The sequence below is a fragment of the Microtus pennsylvanicus genome, chromosome 8, assembly GCF_037038515.1.
Source record: "Microtus pennsylvanicus isolate mMicPen1 chromosome 8, mMicPen1.hap1, whole genome shotgun sequence".
NCBI lineage: Eukaryota > Metazoa > Chordata > Mammalia > Rodentia > Cricetidae > Microtus > Microtus pennsylvanicus.
The window spans coordinates 38,839,555-38,860,137 of NC_134586.1; the positions used below are offsets into that span (position 1 = coordinate 38,839,555).

General features: G+C 43.2%; 1 protein-coding gene across 1 annotated transcript in view; it reads left to right on the top strand.

Annotated features, from left to right (window-relative positions):
• The first annotated feature begins 1,906 nt into the window (after positions 1 to 1,906).
• Positions 1,907 to 20,583, top strand: part of Sumf1 (sulfatase modifying factor 1) — a 92,262-nt gene continuing 73,585 nt past the window's right edge. The window contains exons 1-3 of the mRNA XM_075983291.1: positions 1,907 to 2,176; positions 10,614 to 10,787; positions 14,546 to 14,620. Coding sequence (XP_075839406.1) covers positions 1,913 to 2,176; positions 10,614 to 10,787; positions 14,546 to 14,620 — 513 coding nt within the window. The 5' untranslated portion in view covers positions 1,907 to 1,912. The remainder of the gene's footprint in view (positions 2,177 to 10,613; positions 10,788 to 14,545; positions 14,621 to 20,583) is intronic.

A 20,583-nucleotide genomic window follows, 5' to 3' on the forward strand; every position in this document is an offset into this window, starting at 1 on the left:
TGGGCGGTGGTGGGGCACGCCTTTAATCCCAGCACTCGGGAGGCAGAGGCAGGCGGATCTCTGTGAGTTCGAGGCCAGCCTGGTCTACAAGAGCTAGTTCCAGGATAGGCACCAAAGCTACAGAGAAGCCCTGTCTAGAAAAACCAAAAAAAAATTAAAATTAAAAAAAAGAAAGAAAGCAGGCTTAGCAGACCATGAGCAACCAAGTTGGTAAGCAACACTTCATTATGATCTCTGCATCAGTTCCTGCCTTCAAGTTCCTTCCCTGACTTTCCTCAGAAAGGGACTGTGACGTGCAACTATAAGCTGAAATAAACCCTTTCCTCCCCAAGCTCTTGGGCTTTACTGACTCTGGCATCCTCCTATGGAATACCTGATATTAAGAGTAGTTACTATCACATCAAGCCATTGTTGTGTCTATTCAAAGAATCTGTAGATTTCCCCTTTCATCTTTCTTTTGTTTTTGTCTTACAATCTATTTGCTGATGGAACCGTAGAATAGTCACTAGCATACTTTAATATGAGCCAGGTATGGTTGCATAGGTATGTAATACAAGCCCTCTGCAGGACGAGACAGCAGGATCATCAGTTCAAAGCCATCCTGGACTATGTAGCATGACTTTGTCAAAACAAACAACAAAATCCCATGACATCTCCTAAATGCATCGGGATATTAAAGAACTCGTTAAGACACAAGATTTACCTGGGCATGGTGAGGAGTGTATGTCTGTATTCTCATCTCTTGGGAGGCAAAGGAATAAGGATTTCAGAAAGTCTGAGTCCAGCTTGTCTACACAGTAAGTTCCAGATTAGTCAGGACATACATGTGTAGTGTTTTTAAAATAAGCAGTAGAAAGGAGTATGGGAGACAGGACTGGGGAATGTCCAGCATGCGATAGAAACCTAGGCCCTGCCTAAGCCTGAGACTCCATTCCTTTGAGAAGAGCTAGAGACTAGCGGATCACCTGGGTTTTCCTGGCTTCCAGTTTAGCTTCAAGTTCAGTAAAGACACTGTTTCAAAGGCAGAGAGTAATAGGGCAAAACACCAGATGTCCTCTTCTGGCCTTGGCACACACCCGCCTCCTCCTCCTTACCCACACAGACAGAGACAGAGTGAACAGATTGCTGTATTCTGTTTCCATCGATTCTGATAAAGTCTTGTATTTCTAGTACATTACCAGGTGATGCTCTTGCTGTTGGTCTGTGGTCCCGGCTTTGAGAAAAAGTTTTGTGGTTCGTTTTTTCTTTTTCTTTCTTTTCTTTTTTTTTTTGTGGTTTTTCTAGACAGAGTTTCTCTGTAGCTTTGGTGGCTGTCCTGGAACTAGCTCTTGTAGACCAGGCTGGCCTTGAACTCACAGAGATTTGCTTGCCTCTGCCACCACCGCCAGCCCAGAGAAGGGTTGCTGTACACATCCCATAGCCTAGATTTCCATTATTCTATGCTGTACTGTCCTTTAGCATGTTTATTTTCCTTTTTGGGTCCATTTACTTGTTTATAAAGGTTAAAACTCAGGGTTTCTGGTAAGATTTCTTGGGTTTAGATCATACTTGATTTGGGCAGGTCACTTAATTGTTTTGTCATTCCAATATTGCAGAATCATCATGAGGATTAAATAAGGTTTTTTGTCTTTGCTGTTTTAATAAAGTATTTATTTAATATACTACTAGTGCTTAGCAAATGCTGAATGAAGATGAATATCATTTTTCAACCATGAAGAGACGGGTACATTGTCCGCGGAAGGCCTTGAATATTGTAGAATTTTGTTGTGCTTTGCATACTTTTAACATTAGCTGTAAAGTCCCAGGTTAACTTACCTGGAAGGGTTCTCAGTCTATTCCTTAGCAGTCAAAGCCAGCGCTTGAAGCAGGGCAGGTCACGTGACACAGTCGGTCACATGACTGGCGGAACAACATGGCTGCGCCCGCGCCAGGGCCACCTCTCGGATGCTACACCGGGCTAGCTCGCGTCTTCTGGCTGCTGGTGCTGGCGTTCGGGGCAGCACGGAGCGAAGAGGCCGGGGCCGGGGATGGCGCGGCGTCCCTCGCGGGCTCGTGCGGCTGCGGAGCGGCCCAGCGGCCTGGGGCCCACGGCAGCTCCGCGGCCGCGCAGCGCTACTCCCGGGAGGCGAACGCCCCGGGCCTGGCCTCGGCCCCGCGACCGCTCGCGCTCACCAAGGTGCGCCTTCCATTCTTCGGGGCGTGTGGGTGCCGCCGGGTACCGGAATGAGGCCGGATGAGCCAGGGTAGGGGTGATCAGGAAGGTCTGGTAAGGGTCTAATCACACCCCAAGTCACACAGCTGAAGATCCCTTTTGACAGGAGTCCCCCTTCTTCCTGCTCCTCCCCAACGGGAGGTGGGCAGGGTTTTGTGGCTGTGTTTATTACTGAGGCTTGAAGAGTGTTGTCCATTCTTTTTGCCCTCTTCCCCCTTCCTCCATCCTGCTCTCCTGGTGTAGAGCTAACAGTTTAAAGTTGTATGAATTCTTAGTTTTTGTTTTAGTACCTGTGGAGACTGAGTCTCCAGCACTGTCTTAAACTCACCTACAGTCTACTTTTCCAAGAAACTCCTGTAAGCATCTACTTTTACTCTATCCACCTTCCCACGAATCCTGTGCGGTGCATCATCTTCTAGTTCATAGGTGAGGCAACTGAAGCTTCAAGAGTCAAATCTTAGTGCGGGACAAGATCTGAATGGTATACCACCTAGGAGTGATGTCTGTGTGTGGTGGGGCTACATGGGTCTTATGTAGCCAACATAGCTGGTGACATACAGATTTATTTTGCCTGAGGTTTTAATGTTGAGTTCAAGGAATGGAAGGAAGGAAATGGAAAAAGAGTCCCCCAAAAGCGTTGTTTATCTCATTTTAATGCACAAAACAAAATTCTAACTGTACCAAGTGAATCAAGGTAGCTTAAAGTGAAGAGAGATTTATGGCTTTTCTATACTTGGGAAGTTCAAGAATGGGCATGCTGATTCAGGGCATCAGTCTGTATCTCCAGGCCCATCTCTTGGCTGTCCCTTAGGTCATTTTATTTTAGTTTGACTCTGTTTCTCGACAACTTTCTGTCTCCCAAACCAGTTGGAAGAGAAAAAATTCCTTCTTGGTAGCTCCAGGAAAAGTGCCTAGGTGAATTTTGAGCAATGGTCTGGTTCCTAGTTGAATCTTTGTGGTCAGAAGAATGGCAAGATCTGCCAGGTTGTAATACATACACTATATTACTAAATTGTCATATGCTATTTAAACTCTCTGAGAAATTGGCTCTGGAGGTGAGCCTGGCTGCCCCACATTAACTGAAGCATGTTTGTCTTAAAAGTGTTCTTTAAGATCCCTTATCCCAGGATGGATGAAACATTGTGTCCTTGAACACTGCTCTGAGATACTTCCCAAACGGTAGACTCAGTTACTATTTATCCCATGTTACAACAAAGCCTGGCTTTGTGGTGGGTGTGGCTAATGGAAAGCCTCCCCCAGGAGAAAGCACTCTGCCTTGGACTCTTTTTTTTTGTGGATCAGAGGCTCTAGGTAGTTTTTTGGTGCCTGGGACTTTCGTCAGTCTCTGCTGGATAGTTTTTCTGATCTGATGCTTTAAAAGCTTGCTCTTTACCTAATAAACTCCACCCAGCCTGGTTCCACAAAGCCTGGCTGTCGTGTTCATTGGTTCATGACACATGATGCATGCAGAACACAGGCCTTTGCCATAGGACGTGTAGTTGAGTCATCCATCTTTGCATGGGCCACATATGTTAGTGTGGTTTTGAGAAGGGAGTTTTCAAAGGAGACTCCAGATGCTTCTTGCATGTAGAGGAATAGATGCTGGGTAAGGCAACTAGCAGTTGCTCACTGCACTTCATAGTGGTGTGCGGCCTAAACAGTTCTGTGATAATGAAATGATTTTTAACTGCCTTATGCTCCAGTCTTTAAAAAATATGTTTATTAAGCTTGTGTGTGCAATTATGTAATTGCTTCCTTGAAGGTCAAGGGACAACTTTAAGGATTTAGTTCTCTATCTACCTTTACATGGGTCTAGGGATTGTATTCAGCTTGCCATGCTCGTGCAATAATTAGCCTCACCCTCTGAACTATCTCTCAAGCCCCTATAGGTTGTCTTAAGTGGCTGTGGCAGAAACTATGGTGCACCAGGGTTTTTTTTTAACTCACCTCTAGACACAGGGAAGAATGGATTATTGGACTCTTTTAATTTGACCTCTGGTCCAGAAGAGTGAAATGCCTGGATGTGCGGGATTTCACTAGAATGAACATTTTACATTTGTAGGACAAAAGGTCTGATTAGTATAAGTTAGAAATTGTGATCTACTTAGAGTAGTCTAGAGCTATTTTTAGCTCTATCCTTCAGGACGGAAACTTGGCCTATTCAATACTGTCTATCTCTGTTGGTTAATCAAAGAGGGAAAAGAAATTAGGCCAGGAGTTCACAGTGCAAGCTGTGACGATGGTAGCATTGTTAGCATTCATCTGGGGGAGAAGAGTTTGAGAACTAATTAGGAATTGTAGAAGTCTGTTGGGCACAGTTTCTGTTGGGCTGTGTGTTTGAGCTGAGGGACATGAAGCTGTTCTTCTAGCAAGACCTTGTCTTCTGTGAACTTGCTTCTACCCCCTTTCCCCACTTCCTGTAACTCCTTTATGAAACCTTTTCTTGATGGGGGTGGGGCTGATTGTATAACCCAGGCTTACCTTGAATTCATGATATTCTTGCCCATTCAAGGACTGTGATGACAGCATCAAATACGGCTCCCTATGAAACCTTTAGGAGCTCTTAAGGCTCTTTTTGAGACTATTTTGACATTATTTTAAATTATGTGCATGTGTAGAATGCGCATGTGAGTGCATGGCCCATGGAAGGGCTCTGTGACACTATTCCTAGAGAGATGTAAGCAAACATCTCTTCACCCTAGATGGAGAGCTGGTGACAGGCCAGAGAAAGGATGCCACCAAATTCCACCTCGGCGTTACTCACAGGAGCGTGCATAGAGGTTACTTAGAGGAGCAGAAATGACCCAAGGACAGCTGCATCAACAAAGTTCCCCTCAGCATGGGCGACAGCTCACACAAGCTGGAAACTGGAGCACACTGCACAGCCTTTATGCAGTTCATCAGCTTGGAGAGCGTTGGCTGGTGTCTGCTTCTTCCAGACAGATCAGCTCGTCTGAGAGCTTCTCTTAGCCGTTCTTACTGCTTAAGTGTGCTAGGGAGAGAGGGACCTTGTGAATCTGGTTAGTTCAAGGACTTCCATCAGCTTTTTTTCTTTGTTGGCTTAATGAGTTTCCCTGCAGGAAGGAATGTTTTTATCTCCTCCTAAAAGACCCCGTTTCACCTTTTTGTAAGCATCTTGTATTGTAAGACGCCTCCTTCCAAGGTGGAAGGTTTTAATCTAGGAAGAAATTGCTACACAACAGGAAGCCAGAAGAGGGTGTCAGATCTCCTGAAGCTGGAGTTACAGGTTGTAAGCCACCTGGCGTGGGTGCTGGGAACTGAACTCTGATCCTCTGAAAGAACAGTATGTGCTCTTAACTGCAGAGCCATCTATCTGGCTTCTATAAGGCTACTCTTGAGACTTTTGTTTGAAATCTTAAGTTTTTCTACTTACTGTTTTTAAAAATCCCACTTTTCTCATAAGGACTGTAGAAACTGTGTCCCAGATGCTATGGTATTAAGAATAATGGGCAAATCTAGTTTGGCCCCTGAGCCAAGACTGTTACACATTTCACTATGATCCATACATGTAGCTCATGACTGAGACGGTCTTACAAATGAAATGGACTTTTGATCATTTTGCCTATAAATAATTCAAATAGTAGCTTACTCCTCATATTTGTGGTCTTACATGTTCAGTCAGTGAAGATCATTTGCCCTTTGCCTGTGGATCTTGTGCCATGTGGTGTGCTGGAGGTTTAGAGAGAGAAAATTTGTTCATAAGGAGCCTAAGATACTGTAAGGAGAAACATAACAGAAGAGGCTGTGAGGAGAACTCAGTTGGCAAAGCGCTTGCTCTGAAAGCACCGAGTTACAGTTTGATCTTCATTGCTCACGTTCGAGCTGGGTGTGGTGACCTGTAAGCATGGAGCCACAGTTTGACCCCTGTTGCTCCCGTAGAGAGATGGGTGTGGTGCCCTGTCAGCATGAAGTCACAGTTTGATCCTCATTGCCCACATACAGAGCTGGGTGTGGTGCCATGTGATTTTGGTTCCAGCACTGGGGAGACAGAGACAGTAAGATACCTGAGTCTTGTTAATCAGCTGGTCTAGCCAAACTGGTGAGCTCCAGGCCTGAAGATGATACTCAAGGTGGTTCTTTAGTTTTCACAAACACATCTACATGTGTGTGCCTATCTTTACACACACACACACACACACACACACACACACACACACAAGTGCACACATAGACACACATACCTACAAATGTACACACAATCGTACAGGTAAATAAAGCATTTAAAAAGTTAAAAAAGAAAACGTATAACAAGATGACTTGTGTGTTTGTGATTCAGAGAGAGAGAGGACAGAGAGATATCACAATAGATAGAGATGTCATCAGAGGAAGTAGAGTGAGGTGCCGTAACACAGCTAAGAGAAGGATGTGTGGCAGGAGAGGCCTGAGAAGGAGGTGATCCTTGAACAGTGATTTTATTTATTTATTTATTTATTTATTTATTTATTTATTTATTTATTTATTTATTTATTTTTCGAGACAGGGTTTCTCTGTGGCTTTGGAGCCTGTCCTGGAACTAGCTATGTAGACTAGGCTGGTCTCGAACTCACAGAGATCCGCCTGCCTCTGCCTCCCGAGTGCTGGGATTAAAGGCGTGCACCACCATCGCCTGGCAGTGATATAATTTATAAAGAGACAAGGTGTCTTACAGAATTTATTCAGCGAGTACAAGTAAGAGGTGATAAGTATTAGAGTCCGTTGTTTTGGTATTGCACCCTGAAATGTGATGGAAGTCCTGCACAATTTTGATGGAGGAAGGTCATTTGTCAATTAATAAAGAAAACTGCTTGGCCCTGATAGGACAGAAAATTAGGTAGGTGGAGTAGACAGAACAGAATGCTGGGAGAAAGAAGCCTAGTCAGGCAGTCGCCATGATTCTTCCACTCTAGACAGACGCAGGTTAAGATCTTTCCTGGTAAGCCAGCTCGTGGTGCTACACAGAATATTAGAAATGGGTTAGATCAATATGTAAGAGCTAGCCAATAAGAGGTTACACCTAATGGGCCAAGCAGTGTTTAAAAGAATACAGTTTCCGTGTAATTATTTCGGGGTATAAGCTAGCCAGCCAGGTGGCTGGGAGTTGGGCGGAATGCAGCCTGCCACTCCCCGCTACACAGTTTTAAACAAAAAAGTGGGTTTGATAGGCTGATATTTCAGTTTGTTGATTAATTAATTAATTTCTTTATGTATTGATTTTGAGACAAGGTCTTACTGTGTAGCTCTGGCCTTCCAGAAACTTGTTATGTAGATCCAGCTGGTCTTGAATTCACAGAGATCTATATACCTCTGTCTCTACAGTGCTGGGATAAAAAGTGTGGGCCACCATGAATTATTAAAAAAATATTACATATATATGGTTCTAAAATTTAAAAAGAATTGGGTGTAGAGTGAGAAACATGTCTACTCACTTATACTGTTCCCCTCCAGACAACCAAAGGCAAGCAAATCTTAAAATCCATGACCCCAAAGTCACCTGTACTTAACTTTCTCTTTCTTACATATGGGGCAATGTCACCTCCTCTGTATGCACCCCACCTTTCTCCCCTAGTTCTGTATTGGTGAGATTGCCCCATGCCGCCATATTAAAAGCTTCCTCTTTACCTTCTTATGTCTGCTTTGCTTTTTGTTTCTGCATGGCCTACCGTAAGCTTCAACAATACACTACTGGTGATTTAGTTTTTTTCTGTTTTTCTCTGTGACAAAGTTGTGCTGCTGCGTTTTCAGAAAGCTCAACTGGGATCCAAATCCTTGATAAGTGAATGACTGGGTGACATAAATGGGTGGCAGGAATGGAGAGATGTGAATGGGTAATGAGAGATGAGACCGGAGCCAGGGAGGTCCTGGTGAGGGTACTGCAGTTGCCTGGGACAGAAGAGTGAGATACTAGGGAGAGATACTAGGAGGACCAACCAGGCCAGGTGACCTATGGATGTTTGGATTTGGAGATAGAGGAATTCAGGGTTTATTTTTTTAGTACTGGATTGATACACCAGACAAATACCACATTTGATACAAATCAGCTGAACACAGTACCAGTGGGGTTGGGATAAGGCTCAGAGGTTAGGAGCACTTGATACACTGGTAGAGGACACAGGTTCCCATGCAGCCATGTTGCTGCTAACAGTCCTGTTACAGAGGATCTGACACCCTCTTCTGGCCCTGGCACTTCATGCATGTGGTGTGGTACCCAGACATACATGCAGCCAAAACACTCATACATATAAAATAAAAAAAATAGCACCATTGAGACTGGAAAATTTATGCACATGACTGAAGGAAGTAACCTCTGGCTGAGCGAATCTGAAGGCATGGGATATAAGGAGAGTAATCCTTGGATTTTAACTCTTCTATGCTTACTGTGAAGTGCTTACCCTCCAACTAATAACATCTTTGAGTTTATTTTCTCTTTCTTTGATTTGAACTCTTGCTTCTAGGTCAGAGACTTGACAGTTCACAAAATCTGAGAGGCTTGCAAATTGACTTTTTGTTCTTATGATTTTAAAGCTATGCCTTGTGTCTATAGAGAGTGTTCTGACAGATGGTATAGTTGAGAATCTATATATATCAAGTCAGGGTTTCTCTGTGTATCCCTGGCTGTCCTGAAACTCACTCTGTAGACTAGACTGGCCTTGAACTCAAAGGTTCTCTTGTTTTTGCCTTCTGAGTGCTAGGATTTATGGCTTATTCCACAACTGCCCAACTGAGGGCTTAGTTTTAATGAATATATGGTTCATACATCATATAATCTACTCTCTTGGAGTGTATAACTCAGTAATTTTATTTTTTATTGAAGTCAAATTGTTAGTGCAATCTTATTCCAGAATATTTCAGTATCTCCAAAGACACACTGTATCCATTGTTGCCTCCTCATAGCCACTGGCTACCATAGACCTACTCTCAGACTCTTTGGATTATGTTGTTTTGAACATTTTATTATTTTTGAATTTTAATGTGTGTGTGTGTGTGTAGGTATTCATATTTGCAGTGTGTGAGCACATGCTCGTCTTGTATGGAGGCTAGAGGTTGAAGTTGGTTATCACTCTTACTGCTCTCCCACTGTATTCATGGATGCTGAGCATCTTAGTCAAACCCAGAGCTATCTGATATGTCTAGTCTTATGAGCAAGCATTTCCTGGGTACTACTGTGAGACAATGGTTTTGTACCCTGTAAAGATTTGCCATTTGTATTGGTTTAATAAAACACTGATTGGCCAGTAGGCAGGAAGTATAGACAGGGCAACCAGACTAGGAGAGTTCTGGGAAAAGGAAAGGCTCAGTCTGCAGTCATCACCCAGATATAGAGGAAGCAAGATAAGGATGCCTCACTGATAAAAGGTACCAAGCCAAGTGGCTAACATAGACAAGAATTATGGGTTAATTTAAGATGTAAGAGTTAATAAGAAGCCTGAACTAATAGTCCAACCAGTTTATAATTAATACAGACCTCTTGTGTTTCTTTGGGACTGAACAGCTACAGGGCTGGGCAGGACAGAAACCTAATCCAACACCTGGGAATGATCCTCTCTCTCCACCTGCTGAGCCTGGAATACCAGGTGGGCTGTCTTGCTCATAGTCACCTGTAATATCAGCTCCAGGGGATCCAGCACCCTCTTCTGGTCCCAACAAGTGCCCCCACACATGAGCATACACACATAGGCACAGAGACGCAGATACCTACACATACATTAAAAAGATGTAAATCTTAAAAAATAAAGAATTCCGATTTCCCTTATCTCCACAGTTCATGCTTAGCCACAGTTTCCCCAGGACTGTCTTCTTGCATGTCCAAATCTGTTTGTTATGAGTTCAACTAGAAAGACCACTTTTCAAAAAAAGTTTTCCTTCTTTCTATAACTTGTGATCCATTGTCATTGACATATGGAGTGATTTTTACAAATTGTGTATGTGAGTGTGTGTGTGTGTTTGTGTGTGTGATTTGTTGCATGTGCCCACTCATAAATACATGCACATGTGGCAGCCAGAGGTTAACATTAGGTATCTTTCTCAGTTGCTTCTTCACTTTATTTTTTTGAGGCAGAGTCTTTCACTGAACCTGGAGATCACTGATTCAGCCAGACTTGATGACTCCTGAGCCCCTGGGATTCTCCTGTCTCTGACCCTGAATTACCCCCACCACTGGGGTTACAGATCTGAGCCACCATGTCCAGCTTTTATGTGGCTGTTTGGTTCCAAACTCCGGTCCCTATCGTTGTGCAGAAAGCACTTCACCCTTGAGCCATGTTCCAGGCCTTTGATTTTACTAGTTTTGCAGAGGTTTCTGTAGTGGGGGTTTTAAGAAGTGTGTGCTTGTTGTGTGCTGAGAACTTTACAAATACACTTTGCTTTTGATGCATGATGCCCTGTGTGTCCCCTTTCACTGCAGATGGTCCCTATTCCCGCTGGAGTGTTTACAATGGGGACTGATGATCCTCAGATCAGGCAGGATGGAGAAGCCCCTGCCAGGAGAGTCACCATTGATGCCTTTTACATGGATGCCTATGAAGTCAGTAATGCTGACTTTGAGAAGTTCGTGAACTCAACTGGTTATTTGACAGAGGTAATGGGCTTGGTGATGGGAGGGAGAACTTGCCATTATCCAGAATATCCAAGAAGGACTTAGTTACTACAAACACTGAACTCTGGACACTTTTACTTTGTGCCTAGAATTGTGATGTAACAAGCTGAGAATCAGACCTGATTCATCCCAATCATACTGCCAGTCAGTGACTGTAATCAGGCATGGTATGGACCACAGAACCTTTGCTGCTAACCCGTATGCTGTATTGTGGTAGTGTTTTATTCCACTGCAGACGGCTGCTACTCTCTAGGCTTTCTGAGAACACAGCCAGCAGGTGATTCTTCTCAGTGCACCACAGACTGCTGTTCCCCAAGCGTTACACACTTCATGGGGGTGCCCAGGTGCCCAAGTGCAGCTTTTCATTGTTGTGGCTTTGTTCTAGTACTTAGTGACTCAGAGCTCTTTTCTGGGGTCAGTTTCAGCCCTTTTCCAGGGGTCACTGAATCATAGTGCAAGGCAGTGTTTCGATGAGACTCTCAAATGTACTTTTTCCTAAATCCTATCTTTTTAAAAATGTCATCAAAAAGTTACCCTTTTATTCAGTTTATGGAGTCCCCACTTTAAACTCTTTTTTTTTCTAATTTAAAAAAATCCCTTGGGTGAATGCCAAAAGCAAAACAACATTCAGATTCAGTTCTGCACTGTCTCATTTCTTTGGAATTTCCTAAAATATACGAAATGGTCATGAATCTTGTTTGTAGATATTTGTAGTAAGCAAAAGCAAAAGCAAAAATTCTTTTTGTTCATATTCTTAGCTTAATTCATAATCTGTTAGAAAAAGTCTATGTGGGGGGTGGTGATAGTGGTGGGTTGTATGTACTTTTGTATGTACTTATGTGTGTACCTACGTGAGGATGTGGGTACATTCACCCATGTGGGTATTATAGAATCCAGAAGTTAATCTCGGGATATCTTCCTCAATATTATATTACTCTATATTATTACTCTATCTTCTCTATATTACTGTTTTTAAAAAAGTTTGTGTGTATGTATGTATGTACTTGTGTGTGTGGGAGAGAGAGGGAGGGAGAAGAGAGGGAGGGAGGGAGGGAGGGAGAGAGAGAGAGAGAGACAGAGAGAGAGGGAGAGAGAGAGAGAGAGAGAGAGAGAGAGAGAGAGAGAGAGAATGTATGTATATGTGACCAAAGAGGTCAGAAGAGGGCATTGGATCTGCTGGACTTAGAATTACTAGTGGTGGTGAACTGCCTGATATTCTGCCTTATTTTTTGAAAGGGTCTCCGACTGAACCTGTAGGTAGCACTTTTGGCTAGACTGGCTGGCTGGTGAGCCTGGGATAAACCTAGCTCTGCCTCCCCAGCCTCCAGCAGAGGAGAATGTGAGATATCTCAGAATGCGTCTCCATATTTGCAATCTTTACATTCACTCAGGACATAGACAACGAGCCATGATAATAATGGACAGAGGACTTTATCACCAAGGAAAGTCACAGCCAGGCATTGTCTGTCATGTTGTTGCGGTTGAAGTGCTGTTTGCATTCATCCCCGCCTTGAAATATGAGAATTGTAAAACCTGACTTGATGTTATTTATTATACAAGTACACATACCATTGCAGCACTAATTTTAAGTAATTGTCTTGGTAATCCTATTGGTTTTGTCTTATGAACCTCTCTTTCCGTGGAGGTCTCAGCTTCATGCTACCAGGACGGTGGAGGGCACAGTAGAATGAGACTCCTTGCCTTGAGCACAGCGTTTCCTATTCGCATGGCATTTTTCAGACTTCCCTCCCATATCTCTAACTTCATTGTACACATTCTCCACTCCTCACCACGTTCTCACCCGGTGACTCTGTTTCTGTTCTTGAGGATGATGCATCCTTCCACCTTAGAGCCTTTAGTTCCCTCTGCTTGGAACCAGAGCCCCCTGCTTGTCTCTTCTTGCATGACTTGCTGCCGCTTCATTCTGCTTGGCTGGATTGTCCCTTTTTCAAGGAGCCTTCTACTCTCTCTACCAGGAGGCTGTTAACTGTTTTAACTTATACAAGCAGAATTAAGTATTAATTATTCTTATGATTTTTTTCCAGCGTGACTTTTACCTCTGCCCTCACATTTAAGCCCTTAAGAGCAGAGATCATCCCTCCCTGAGAATTTATATTGAGTTAGAACTCACTGGGAAAGGGAGAGCCATTTTCTACAATTTCCTGTATAGCCAAGAGCACATACCCATGCTCCTAAATAACCTTTTACTCAAGTTTCTATAAGCACCCATAATTAAACTCACTGGAACACACATACACCTCCTCCACCCCACTTCTACCCCATCTCCACCCCTCCCCCCCACACCTACTTGGATACACCCCCTCCACACACACGCCTATCCCCCTCCCCAACATGGGGACAGGGATGGAGAAAAGACTCTATATGGGAAGGAGAGGATGATTATAGAAAGGAGGAAAGGAATAAGACGATAATGAGTGCATAGGCTCCAAGTGCTTTCTCTACACGTATGAAAATACCATCATCAAATCCTTTATTACATAGAATTAATATCTGTTGGTAAAAATGTAAAAAAGGACAGAGTCCGTGACTATGAAATACCGACAACAGTAATCCCTGATTTAGCCCTAGACCAGGCATGTGGTAGGTGTCGTATATGTTGAATGAATAAGTGACTTGGGTTGTTGGGCATCGTGGTATTGCTAGGATCATACAAATACCGTCAGAGGTGAAGAAGACATTCATATCTAATCAATAAAAACAGACTAGAGGCTCTTGTAAGGCCTGATGTACAGGGTTCAGGACTCAGTTAACTTCATCTGTTGAGGATAGGCCAGGCCTTGATGGGGAGACTGGGAGGGGGATTCCAAGAACTGGTCATGGTTAAAGCGAGAAGACTAGAAGGGACTGCTTACAGCCAGTCCTGCGTTTCTCTTGAGCTTGGTGTGCTAGAACTCCCGGACTTAACAAGGCATCTTGTTTGGCCTCCTTTCAGCTCCCGTGATTAGAATCTCTGGGGCTGGAGAGCTGCAGACTGAGTTTTAAGAAGCTGCACAAGCTGCAGAGTGGCTGGCCTAGTATAAGAAGTTCGCATAAGCAGGCACAGAGCTCTGGGGAGCTCTGGGGAGCCCCAGGGAGATGAGTCCTTATGTTTCACGGATGTGTAAGAGCAGTTGGCAACGTAAGAAGCAAGGTAGAGCAGTAGAGTCACAGGTACTAAAGGTATAAGGGCCCCACTCTTGGGGCAGATATTAATGAAGATTTGTGATAGCACTGTCAAAAAATGATTTAAGTGCAGATTCCTCCTGATGCTTAGATTGGTCCCTTGGCAACTGTAAACACATGGAATGTATCAGAGAATCAGCAAGCGGTGCTGTTTAATTCTTTAAGGTAGATCTTAGGAGCAGGGCAGTGGACAAACAGCTGCTTGTGTAATATCATATACAGTTAATTCTGTCATTTCTCAGAGTTATTTACAATATCGGGAGAAATATGTTTCTTCTCAGGGCATTCATCTTCTCAAAATCTAGTCTCTTCTAGTCTGCAGTCCTATCCGCTAACCAGGCCTCATGTGAGAGCTGTCTTCTAAGTGACATAAACCTGTCTGACAGGAAATTGGATGCTTTTGAGTCATTTCTGAGTAGTTCAGGAAGTCATAGGGAAAACCTGAGTCCTCTTCGATGGGAAGAATTACCATAGTAGCTCTGTGGGAAAAAAAATGGCACCCTTGAAGCCCATGACTCTAACCTTTTCTGGCTTTTTCTTTTTTACCCTCCTTATAGGCAGAGAAGTTTGGCGACTCCTTTGTCTTTGAAGGCATGCTGAGTGAGCAAGTGAAGGCGCACATCCACCAGGCAGTAAGTGATTCTCAAGGAGGCTCTCTTATTTCTCTGGGTCTCATCAGAAACTACAAATACCACCTTCCTCTCCCACCTGGTGCCTAGCCATTCTCCTGCTGTAGATTTGCCCTGAGTCACAGGCCCATGGGTCAGGGTACCTTCTGTGGTTGAAAATATAGAAGCCCAGGATGGCGTCTAATGGAACTTCTGGTGAGCTTTGAGTTTTTGCTTGTGCTTTGGAGTGACGCTATGCTTCTAAGTAGAATCCAGTCTGTGCTTTGGATGTGTTTTACTTGAAGCCGTTTTTAGAATGGAGGCTAAGTGAGTGTTGCAGACTGTGTTTTCAAAGTCTTGATCTTGGCAGGGGCTGGTGTGGAGCTAGAGCTTCGTTAGTACTCATGAGTCCCCCTCCAAAGTCGTGTCCATGGAAGGAGTTGTTTTGCTGGGGTTGTCCATAAAAAGTGGGGGCTGTAACTAGTCCTTAGAGAAGGGGTATACATCTTGTACAGAGAGAATACAGGGAGACGATTGGCTAGGCTTCTATAAGTACTGTGTGTCAGAAGGAACTTGGAATTCCTGTGTCAACCAGTTTAGCAGGTCTATAAATATTTGTTTGTATTTATGCCTCATGAATATGTAAAAACAAGAGAAAGAGCGAGGTTAGCTAGGAAGCTGAGCGTTCTCACAACATGGTAGACAGATACTGTAGAGCAGGAAACAGAGGGAGTGGGCCTTGGAGGAGTCTAACAATGCAAGGAAGACAGATATGGAGGGTGAAGATGAAGAAATCTCACCCCAATCTTCCTCTTTTATTCAAGTTCCCTTTAAGTAATTCATGCTTGGGGACTGGAGAGATAGCTCAGTAGTTAAGAACACTGGTTCCTCTTAGAGAGGACCCATGTTCTATTCCCATACCCGCATGGAGGCTTACAACCATCTGAAACTCCAGTTTAAGGGAGTGTGATGCCCTCTTTTAGCTTCCACGGGCACTGCATGCTTGGGGTGCACAGACTTACAGGCAGGCAAACCCCTTCACACATAGAATAAAACAAAAAAAGTCCTGCTTGAACTTCATCCTAAAGTGTTAGTGTCATTGTGCCCTTTCCTGGGAGTAGCAGCATTGAGAAGTGGACCCCTTCTGGCTCATGCTTTCTCTGTGTTCCAACCAATGTAGAACAACTTGGGGTAGGGAGAATGAAATTGTCTTGGTCTCAAATTGTAAAATTGTATTCTGGTGAGTCAGGACATTTTTCATGTTTGTTTTTAGTAAATGTTTAAAAGGTGTAATTATCCTTTTGAATTCCAGTTTGTTCATTGCCAGTTAATATTGCCTCTCATACAATCTGATTCCCCACCTCCATTTTTTTCTCTAATGGGACTGAGTTCAGCTCAGGGTTGTGATGACGACCTGGCAAGCCGCTTCGGGTGTGGCTCCTGTGTTAAGATACGGGGTTCAGATGAAGGAGCCCATCTGTTCCTGTTTCTGTAATTTGCCTTTCAGATGCAGGGCGTCGTGTCTCTTAGGAATTACTAATGCATTAGGCGTGAAGGCAGACGTGGAGCATTGCTAGGCTGCAGAGGTGCCCTGAGTCATAGTGAAGTGTGTGTGCTCGTAGCTAGGATGAGGACGAGCACCTCTCACCTGGCTGCAGGCTTGGCCTCCTGCTTAAACGCTTATAATGGAAAAGCAAACCTTTTAAGGTTGTTTTGAAAGGGTTGGATGAGTAAAGCGAGTCTGTTGATGGCCTGGGAGAGCTTTATCCCATCTTTTTGTTGGCCTGACTTATCTTCACTCACTAGACGTCACATTTCCATAAGGTAGGATTTGAGATGCCCGTGAAATTAATTTAGGTTGACTTCAGGAGGCAGATGAGACAGTGGGAGTGACCTGGAGTCACAGTACCTTTCATGCATCTGTAGGCCTCAAGTCAAAAGAAGGGCTCATTTGAGTTCTGGAATGTCCTTGCCACCTGACGTTAATTTCTTTACAACATAGGGACCCTGCAGAAGCTGTATCAGGTGATAAAAATATAGTAACTGCATTTATTTTTATGTGCTTGTTTTCAGGATTGTGTTCTGTTCATTCTAGTTTGCTCTAGTGGTATGAATTTCCCTATTCTTTTATTGTCCAGTAAAACACAAATACAGATAGTCACCTGATTTAACTGTGTTACTACTTTATCCTAAGCTGGAGCACACTTGCCCCATCACGCAGATCAGGAATTAGAGTTGCTACCTGCCCCAGCCACCCCCTGTGTATGTCCCACTGATCACACCCATTGTGTTCCTAAAGGAGCCCCTGGCCTGGTTTGGAAAGTGAGCTCTTCCTTGCCTTTCATTTTCCTCTCATCACCTCGGGGTATACCCTACGGTGAACCTTGACCATTTAAAGAAATGCTTGTCCAAGGCATTACTAATCTGCTTTCCATCACATCCTGCATTTGTCTTCTCATTAATTTTTACCCTCCGAAGACCACAGAACATTAGGCTTGTAGATTTGCCCAGTCTGAATTACTGATTGACGGCTGCAATACAGTTCACCTGTTGTCTCTGGTCTGCATTCCCTGCAGATGGTAGCTGAGCTCTAAAGTGTGACCAAGTTCATGGTGTACCTGTGTCGTGAATTTCATAGTGGTGGCTTCCTCTAGCATGGTGTGGGTCACATTCTCAAGCTGTGGGTCACGAGCTCCACAGGGGTCACATGTCAGATATGCATATCTGATAATTACAGTTCATAACAGTAGCAAAATTCCAGTTATGAAGTAGTAATGAAATAATTTTATGGTGGAGTCACTGCAACATGAAGCATTGTATTAACGGGGTGCGGCTTTAGGGAAGTTGAGAACCACTGCTCTAGCATAAAGTAGCTGGTGTCTGCTTCTCCATCCTCTTAGTCATATCAGCTGATGCTGTGCTTAGTGGCTGTGTCCATGAATTCACTGGGACTGTGGATGATGGGATCCTAATTGTGAATTTATTGATGGAGAGCCTTTCACAGAGTGGTAGTTCCTTCCATTTACTGTTTTCTTAGTCATTGGTACAGGTTACATAAGAATGGTAGGTAAATGCTAGCTCCTTTACCAACTTTAAAAATAAAAAGCCGGGCGTGGTGATGCACGCCTTTAATCCCAGGCAGAGGCACGCAGATCTTTGTGAGTTCAAGGACAGTCTGGTCTCCTGAGAGAGTTCCAGGACCGCCAGGGCTACACAGAGAAACCTTCTCTCAAAAAACAAACAAACAAACAAAAGAATTAGAGGGTTAGAGAAGTAGCTCGGTGGCTGCTCTTCCAGAGGACCTAGGATCAATTCTCAGCACACCGCTAAAAAATTGTCTATAACTCTAGTCCGACGGGATCTGATGCCTTCTTCTGGCCCCTGTAGGACACTGCATATACATAGTGCACAGGCATACATGGAGGCAAAACCCCACACACATAAAATAAAACATGGAAAGAAGTGAATTGGTTGCTTATTACTCTTAAAAGGTAGCTAGCTTCATATAACCCCCACATACCACCAGGTAGGTGTGTGGTCAGTAGTGCATGCTCATGTGTGTATGTATGTGTGTGTGTATACGCACATGCATGTGTTTCTGACTGATGACTGGTGATTGGGATGGAATGGAGGGCCTCAGGCATGCTAGGTAAGCTCTCTACTACTGATCTATTTCACCAGATCATGAATCTAGCATTTAGTCAATCTTTAAATTGATATCCTCTCTGATTTAAAGAAAATTTAAAAAATTAGTATCTTATGGTCCTATAAATGAGTAAACTATAAATTTATTAATCTTTTTGATATCTTAAGGATATCCTTTTTGCTTATAAATCTGTTCTTTATATACTGATACTGTTCTCAGAAGTCAGAGATGATTGCATGCTTTGAAAATATTAAATGACTCCTATATTGACTACCATAAAAAATACAGATCATGAACTTGAAAAGGCATCCTGTTATTTTTGAAAATAACAAAGTGTGGCCTTCAAAAAAAGATCATGATTCCAAGTGAATGAAATCTATAACAAGAATAAAAATTTTATTTTATTTCTTCCTTTTTATTTTACTATTTTTTTCAGGGTATGAGTTTTCAGGAGTATCTGATGCAATTTAATTTATTCAGTGTCTCTACCTTCCTTACTTTTTACAAGTGTCAAATACACATGGTGTTCAAACCTACCATATTTCAGTGTGGTGATTTTCGAGCTCCCATTGCTCCAATGTAGGATAAACAGAAAGAGATAGCACTTTTCTTGTTAATAAGAATTTTTTTTAAAGTTGGACATATTAGCACACATTTGTGATCTTTGCACGTAGGAAGTTGAGGCAGGAGCATCAGAAGATCAATACTAATCTTGGCTACATAGTGAATTCAAGACTAGCCTTGGTTGCATAAGACCCCACTTCAAACAAAGAAACAGAAGACACCTCAAACCAAATTTCCTTTAAAGATAGTTATATATATATATATTAAAAATGATAGTTATATTTTCACAGGGAGTTGTAAAAGAGGGTGCGTCCTCACTGAGTTTCCTGTGCTATAATTATAGCACAGGAACCAGATAATGTTATCCTGTTTAACTGTAGTTCACAGCAGAAGTGACAGGTGATACAACCTCTTCTTTTTGGCTGATTGCACCAATTTTACGTGTATTCATTGTGCATATATGTATTTAGTTCTATATAATTTTGATGCAACTATATCTATCTATCTATCTCTATGTAAGTATTATACTTAAAAATTTTAAAGAGTTCATGGATTTAAACATGTTATATATTTCATTCACTTGGAACCATGATCTTTTTTGAAGGCCACACGGCTATTTTTGAGCACAGGATGCCTTTTCAAGTTCACATAGGCCCCGTTATGTTCCCTCCCCCTCCGCTTGCTTTAAACAGTTGCATTGAGATGTAGTTTATATATTATACCATTCACCTTTTAAGTGTACAATTCAGAGTTGGTTTGGTATATTTTTAGAGCTGGGCAACCATCCCCACAGTCTAATTTTAAGTTGTTTTCATTGGCCCATGAAGGAATCTTGTTCTGGGTCCTTTTGAACTGAGCCTAGGAGTCCTTTCTGGCTTCTTTACTTTTTCTGATGATAGCATCTGTCCCACCCCAGTCCAGTATTAGCTTTGCTGTAAGAAGCCCTGGTTTCTGTACTATTTTCTCTTTTCTTTCTGGGACAGAATGCCCAAACAGAAAGCAGCTTAGGGGAGAAAGACTTTATTTTGGCTTAAAGTTTCAGAGGAAAGAGTCCTTTATGGCATGGTGGGCTGGGAGCAGGAAACTGGCTGATCACACTGCATCCGCACTCAGGAAACAGAGAAAACACGTGGGACCAGGCTAAAATCCTCAAAACCTGCCCCCATGTTGTACTTCCTCCAGCAGGCCTCTACCTTCTAAAGGCTCAGTGGCTTCCCAAACAGTGCTTCCAGCTGGGGAGCAAGTGTTCAAGCCAAAGAGACTAGAGGAATGTTCTTTGTTCAGATCACAACTGCAACTCAATAGAGGGGTGTGTGTGTGTGTGTGTGTGTGTGAGTGTGTGTGTTCAGTGATGCTGCATTGCCTCATCAACAAGCAGAGTTTAAATAAGATACCGCACAGTTTCATGTTGATAGTTTCATTTCTGGGTTTTTAACTTAGCCTGTTCTGTATTATATCCTGTTTCTCAGGATAGGGGCAGAGGGGTCTAGCCCACAGCTACTCAGGACTTCATCCAGGATCACACATCAGTGCCAGCCTGAGCTCTGTGATGACTGAGAACAGGTTAAAGCAAACTCAGATCCTGCCTTGTGGTTTCCTCTTCACCCCCAGCTCTAAGATAGTCCGACCACTTTATGTTGTTACTGAAACCTGGACTCCGCCACATGGAGTGCGTTCTGCTTTTTAACTCCTTAGACTGAGTTCTAAAAGGAAGTTTGTGTTCAGCCCTCTGATTCATGAGGCTCAGTCTCTGCTAGCTTCTTCAGGAAGTGGCCGT